At 38.7% G+C, this 7,177-nt stretch overlaps 1 protein-coding gene across 1 annotated transcript; it reads right to left on the bottom strand.

Moving 5' to 3' along the window:
- Positions 1-1,768: 1,768 nt before the first annotated feature.
- LOC111320536 (DNA damage-regulated autophagy modulator protein 1-like) lies at positions 1,769-5,342 on the bottom strand. The gene is made up of 2 exons (XM_088732304.1): positions 4,605-5,342; positions 1,769-2,423 (listed from the first exon to the last, which is right to left on the bottom strand). The coding sequence occupies exons 1-2, from the start codon at positions 4,968-4,970 to the stop codon at positions 1,971-1,973; spliced, it is 819 nt and encodes a 272-aa protein (XP_088588430.1). The 5' UTR covers positions 4,971-5,342; the 3' UTR covers positions 1,769-1,970.
- Between the last annotated feature and the right edge of the window lie 1,835 nt (positions 5,343-7,177).

Genomic DNA, 7,177 nt, shown 5'->3' with positions numbered 1-7,177 from the left:
AGAGTACTAAAAAATGTTTGTTTTGTTGTTATTATTTAACTGTTCTCAAGCACCAACCCTGTTTCTACTCAATGGACAGTAGCACTTCCCTTGTCTAAGGGTGTCTCCTAATATGTTGTGTTCCATTGCACTTTGAATGCAAAAAAAAATCTGACTACTAGCGGATAACAGATAAATCTTTAGTTTCTCCGAGGACGGACGGTGCTGTTTATGGTATCAGCACTGGTTTGATTGTAGTACCTTCTTATAAAAATAGGTACCCAAAAAGTACACGTGTGTGATCAAGGGACACGAGCCGACGATGATAGTGAGGGATACCACAGGTATCCTTCTCAAAGACTCGTAATTGTACGCGAAGATTTTACTTCCAATTACCAAGTACTGCCGCACTACTGCTTCCTCGAAAATGCCCTCGAGGTGGTAGTCACTTTCTAAATATTGGGAACCAGCCGTTATTTATCGCCTGGGAGTAAGGGGCTTGGAGGCTATTTTTTTTAGGGGAGGATAACATGGTTTTTCGAGGGAATGAAGGGGGGATCATTCCTCGCAGAGTACAAGGGAGTAACTATACACAATTGACTATCAATTAATTGCCAGTTAGGGGGATCATAAGAATGTAACAGTCTTATAGGAAGTTCAAATTTATTTTGTCGTGTGGCTAACATTGCCAATAACTAATGCCTTTTCCTAAACAAAAATTGCAATTGAACGACGTAGAACGAGTGTCTTATATGGTGCTTTTTAATGCAATTATCAACTGCATATACAGTTTAGCAGGAACTTCCATACAGCATCCGAAACGACTAAGGTAGGTAACTAGGCAAGGGAAATAATAAACACTGAGTGCAAAAGTCTTATACAGGCCAAGTATTTTCTAGTTACAATTGATGGGGAAAAAATGTATAATTAATTGAAAAAATAAATGAGCACACATTTTAGCAGAAGTAGCCGGTTTTTTAATCTTCATAAAGCAACGGAGAAATAAGAATCATAATGGTGAGCAACTCGAATACATTACGGTCGGTAAGAGTTCGAATCTAGATGAAAGATTCACCTATCGCAATTGTTAAAACTAAGAGTGGACATATAACGAGTGTGATAAACTCAACCATTTTCTAACTAATGTGTTCGAAACTGAACCCGCGTAGAACTGATAAATTTTTGTAAGCTCTGAAATATTTTTGAAATCCTGGCATTTCATCTTAACATTTTTTAATATAAGTTTCGGAAAAGATTCAGGAGAACTCTTCTATCTCAAGTTGCAAAATTTCCTAACCCCCTTCTCCTCTTTGAACCCTTCTTCTCCTTCTCCTCTTCGAACCCGAATAGACCGCCTCCCAGTTAACTCAATGGATAGAGCGCTGGACTGTTGTGCGGGAGGTCGAGGGTTCGAGCCCCGGCCGGACCAACACTCAAGGTCTTAAAATAATTAAGAAGAATATGCTACCTTTCTATAACATCAAGAAATGGTTAGATATCCTAGTCTTCTCGGATAGGGACGAATAAATGAGGGTCCCCTCTCCTGCAGGGTTAGGGGTAGGAGTAGGAGACGTCAATTTCCCGCGTACGAGATTGCTGTGTGATGGATGTCCTTCGCCGAGGTGGGATGGGTGGGTTGGGTTTAGGTGGATGAACCTAGTAGGGGACTACGTGTCCTACTGTTCTTCCACCTGTACAATGTACAAATCTTTAGAAACAAATAGAGACTACCAATTTACCTTTTAAGCCATCCATATCGAGTCGAGATTCAAAGCAGTATATACCAATATTTAAAGAAAAAGTTCTCACATCATATCGTGAAGATGTATTTCATTATATTACAATTTTTGAACCATTAATTGTTGAAATAAATAGATAATTTCAAATAAATTAGTTAATTTTTCATAACAAATTCTGGGAAAACGCATTCCCATTCAGAAATTTCGAGAATCGATGTCCCTTAGCTTTATTATTACTGGTCAGACAAATCATCATTCCTCCTCGCTGATATTGGTATAATCCAGCAAAGGACTGCTTTGTCGGCGCTCCTCACACTTCTGCGTGCATTCAACGTGGAAACTAATCTTTTGGAACTCCTCGAAAAATGTGATTCCAAAGAGACCAAAACAAAGCGCTGCAATCCACTCGCTGATATTACTGAGCACGTGCACGCTGTAGCCTGGATCCGAGGGTTGCCAGTTGGCCACGACGTGTTCGGACTGTTGGCGAAATTCTTCGTACGCAAATATCTCTGCTAAGAAGAAGATCGAACCAAACACTGTGATGATGCAGGAGAGGATGAAGCGGATCGTGAAAAGGAATTGGGTGTTAATTCCTATCTGGGACAGCTTGTAAGTGAGACATGTCTGAATCCAGCAATAAACTGCCCCACCGGCAAACAACAGAAATGCACCGGTGTCGTGAACGTAAATCATTGAGTCCTCCTATTAATTAAAGAGCAGAGGTTTTTAGTCGAACTCTAAATAGTTCTTCAAAGTGCAGATGACGTACGCTATCCAGCCACGGATAGATCACTATCCAGCGGATAACTGATAGCAAACTGAATATACTGCACTATCCACCGGAGAGAGATTTATCTAGTGAATAGCGTTATCGATCCTTCGAACAAGCGAGGCTTGAGAGACAAAACAAGAAGAGATACATAATTCCTTCGTCTAGAAACATTGTCAAGGATTTATCGGGGGTCTGTCATCAAACCTATTTCTTCTTGGGGCGGGAAGTGAAAGGAACGGTGGCCAATTTTACGCCAGTGGACTCGCCACCTGTTTGGCAAGCAAGGTCTGAAGGAAGTATAAAGTATGACATAAAAAAGAGGAAACGTAGGTTTTAACTTTGAATTTGTTAGGAAAATTAAGATTCTGGTCAGACAACGTTCTACAGTTAAAAAGATTAATGATGATAGTGATAACATATCGTGGGCGCAAGTCGTACCTCAGTAATACCTACGGAGCTACTATAGTGATATGTACTTATGGACTGAGTGGGAGGGCTGGACGGGAAAATATATGGCTCGAGGTCATGACGTACAGCCTGTACGGACCTCACCGCTCTCGGTCCGTGCGTCATGAACGAAAGCCAAATATTTTCCCATCTGCCCGACCTAACTCAGTCAATAAGCATTTGATCATGTGACCAGATTAAGTTTCGCAACAAGGCCGTACAATTCACCAGGGCCTGACGGCTTTTTCGACCTTTTCCGTACCGGCTCACTCGAATCAGCCAAATCTAACACAAACTCATTTTGGGAAACCATATTTTAAATCATTAATATTCTAAATCGTTCTTTTTTTTTTTTTTTTTTTTTCTCTAAAAATATATCAGTTAACCGATCAAACACTATGGGACAAATTTCTAAAATAGAGAAATTATCGTTTTAATATGTCAAACATTTTCATTCATGCATTTTAAATAAACGGAGATCACGATCATACATCCCAAGTATCCAACCACGCCAACGAAAGCCCAAAGATAATAAAAGGATATTTTAGATACGAACTTTTTATTTTTAATTATTTTAGAGCTCGAACATAGCCAATGATTCGAATATTTCAATAGAAGAAAGTAGTTTTCCAATGAAACCAACTTTCACAGGTTTCCGTCTTCCTTGGGGTGAGACATTCACAGGAGAAATTTTAATTCAAATTCCCTGGCTTCATTTATTTTTATTAAGAAGTTTTGATTCAAGAGATAACGAATGGCTATCCTTCGGTAATATAAACTTGAAATAATGAAATTTTCTATGTAACCATTTACCATCATTGAAAATCAAAATGTAATTGTTAAATGGAATGAAAAATCGAAAGGAAGGCTTTGAAAGTATAAACAGCCATAATTTGCAAGCTGAAAATCTGAATATTTGCCATTTGTGGTTGGAAATCTCCTTGTGGCTTTGTTGCCGGGCGACTTCCGCAATTTTCCTAAAAAAAAAGTAGTTTCTATCTAATTTTAACAGAATGTCAGGATTCGTGAGACAACTGATCAATAAAGAAAACTTCAGTGAATTACTTTGAGACCAATTCACAAGCATCTTGTTCCCGTGAGAAGGCAATAGTCAGTATTCCCAATTGGCCGAGTAAACACGCTGTTGTAACATACAGAAAATGAATTACACCTCGGTGAATCAAAGTTGTCTTTATGTAAATAAACCGTGCCGGCAGCAACGACGAGAGAAAATGGTAATACAAGGATAATTTTTATTTTGTACAATTTTGAATCAATGGGGAGGCTATTTGTCAATACGACAGGTGAACAAACGAAAACCTGACCAGCATAAATTAAGACAATTTGACACTGAGTTTACTGACATTGCTGTTGCAGAGAGTATCATTATCTTGTGTACTTTTCTTGATCAGTACGCACAAAATGTTTGAATCTAATAAAACAGAGATATGGGCCGCTTCTACCCGGCGATATGTTAACTCGAGTGGTCTGGTCCAGTAGTTTGCTGTATATACAGAATGAACGCCTAAAATAAAACGATTAACTCCACTGACGATCAAACAGATCGTGTCGTATAAAAGTCGCATGAATATAGAAGACATTTATAAACCTAAAGTCAAAGTAACGATTTATTTCACGTGTTCAAGTACACTGATTTGACTTACCTCGTTCGATGGAAAATTAGCGATGATCGTTCCACCAAACGCGCTAACAAGTCCGAAGCCCAAACCAAACTTGTTCAAACGGCTGAGATGAAGATCCGACGATTCAAAGCCCTTGGTCAGCATCTGAAACTGAAGGTAGCGAACAAACACACTCACAGCCAGCAGAACCGCGGAGAAATTGAAGAACTCCGAGAATAGGTTTGCTTCAGGGATTCGTGCACCTGTGTCGCTGATGGTGGGAACGAATGGATAGATGTGATTCTGCGAGACGGCGATAGTGTAACATAGCAGGAAGGTAAACGATGTGAAAAGCGCCCAGAAAACTGGTAGGTAGCCGAACCCGGGCGACAGATCAAGTTTGATCATAGCTGTCGACCGTGTGCTGTTTGGGTCTCGGGAACGCAAAAGTAATTAAGAATTTACATCACCGAGGGCGAAAATGTTCAGCAGAGCAGCTGACAGTCAACTGCCGGGTTAAAAAAAACTTTGATTTTACGTCTCCGTACAATTCTTCTATTTGGCGCTAAGGAATACAGTCTCGTATGCAAATTTTGGAGAAATGACAAAAGCTGAGTTAAGAATTATCACACTGGCCGTCAACAATTAAACCGAACTCAAAGAAAGGTGATTGGTCGAGAAACCAAATCTCGTTTACTATTCATAAACATTTGATCAAAAGACAAAAGATTCTAACTCGAATAAAACAGAGGAAAATGTTTCAATTTCATCTTTTTCAATGCTATTCGATGTTCTGTTTCTCTGTATTAATTTTCGAAAAAAGACCGGAATTAAACATCTGAACCTGTAGAGGAAACTTTCCAATATTGGCCCCTCACTTTGATTTTTGATGCATCAGTTCTGCCATAAATTCTGAATCAATCAATAATTCAAGAGTGTTCAAACTGGACTCCACTTTAATGCCAGAATCTTCATAGTAAGTTGAATATCTACAGAGTTGTCATCAAAACAAATTCTCTGAGACAAAATAAGATTATCACGATGCAGCGCACTTGAACTACGTCTGCTACAAGTAAATCATACGATCACAACCGATTCGCACGTTTGCCGAATCAGTTTAATCCACGTATTTATAATTTGCATTCTACTGAAACAAAAATAACCAGGACCCCTGATGATAAAAATAATGCCCTGGTAGTAATTTATAAACCCAGTCGTACTATGCTAGAAGTGACCGCGATAATTTTGTTTTCCAGAAATTATTTTCGTCAGTCTGTTTTCAATAGTTAATGTTTGGGCATTGCCTCTTAATAATTAAAGTAGGAAAATGGTTGTGGTGATCAACAGCTGATATCATTTCTACTGCTTAAATAAAGATGTATCAGTTCACGGGTTTATGAGATGTAAATTGCAGTGACTGATACTAATGTGATTTTATAAGAAAGACACGCTTCAATAATTACAAAACTCGACAACTGATTTTCTTCCGCCCTTCATGAAATCGTGATATTTTACTGAAAAGGGCCGCGTGTGCCTTATAACCATCAATTTAAACCCTTTCATTCAGTAAGTTTCCCCTATAGCACTGAATGTAGACCAAACCCTCTCATTCAGTGATTTTCCGTTTTAGCTGTGAATGTTGACCTCGTCGTCAAGTGATAATACACTTAAGCTGTGATACATTTCCTTGTACTGGTTTGTGCGGTTTAGCGATGTTGATAAGTCCTTCCATTTTTCTAGTGTTGCCGCAATAATCTATAGCTTCTATAAAGAAGTTATTGGGAAATCGCGCAGTTCCTAGAGCTAGTTCTAGAGCTCGAGAATTCTTGTCAAATTTAAGCTCTTATGGATCCTCTCTTGGGTTTGTCCCTCAAACTCATTTCAATGATGTCACAGTTTGTAAGAGATTTTAGGTCTCTTGTAATGTATGTTTAATTTAAGGTATCTTTATTAATTTGTAAGAAGATATATATGTTATATTCACCAGCCGGGAGGTCCGTATTGGGAAAAACTGTGCCCTCTGTCTTGGATACCGCCCGAGGCCTACGGCCTCGGGCGGTCATCAAGACAGAGGGCATAGTTTTTCCCAATACTGACCGACCTATGCTGGTGAATAACATTTTTATTTTTTTCTAACATATAACATCTAATATATAACATATAACATCTAATATATAACATATTTTTTTCTAACATATAACAAAATGATTGCCAAAAGAACCCGAATGATTAGGGCTACTGTTATGTATTGAGACACAACATTCTAGTTCGGTGGTTGAACTCAATACATAACATAATTGGCGACGAGGATTTTGATGCCTAAAATACCTAAATTGGTTTTTAAAATTCCTTCCTTCGGAAATAGGAAGTAAATTTTCTAATCAAGTCGTCTAAATTTCTACGGAATCCGGTCAAATCACTCGTAAAATAGTTCAGTCGTCGTTCACAACAACCACGTGCTCTTCGACCGATACAGAAAAATGCCAGAATCTGATCAACCTGGTGGATCTACACCACAAATTCCTACACAAATGACCACAACTGTTGGCCACCTGGATAATTTCGATCCAAACAAAGAAAATTGGGAGTGCTACTTCGAAAGATTCGAGCAATTC

Source organism: Stylophora pistillata, chromosome 9, assembly GCF_964205215.1.
Source record: "Stylophora pistillata chromosome 9, jaStyPist1.2, whole genome shotgun sequence".
NCBI lineage: Eukaryota > Metazoa > Cnidaria > Anthozoa > Scleractinia > Pocilloporidae > Stylophora > Stylophora pistillata.
This window is presented reverse-complemented; position numbering and strand designations above follow the sequence as displayed.

Bases quoted from the DNA above. Each gene is read 5' to 3' on its own strand.
- LOC111320536 (XM_088732304.1), bottom strand. From the start codon at position 4,970: ATGATCAAACTTGATCTGTCGCCCGGGTTCGGCTACCTACCAGTTTTC. The intron at 2,424-4,604 runs GTAAGTCAAATC...TTTAATTAATAG, and splicing joins CTAATTTTCCATCGAACGAG to GAGGACTCAATGATTTACGT.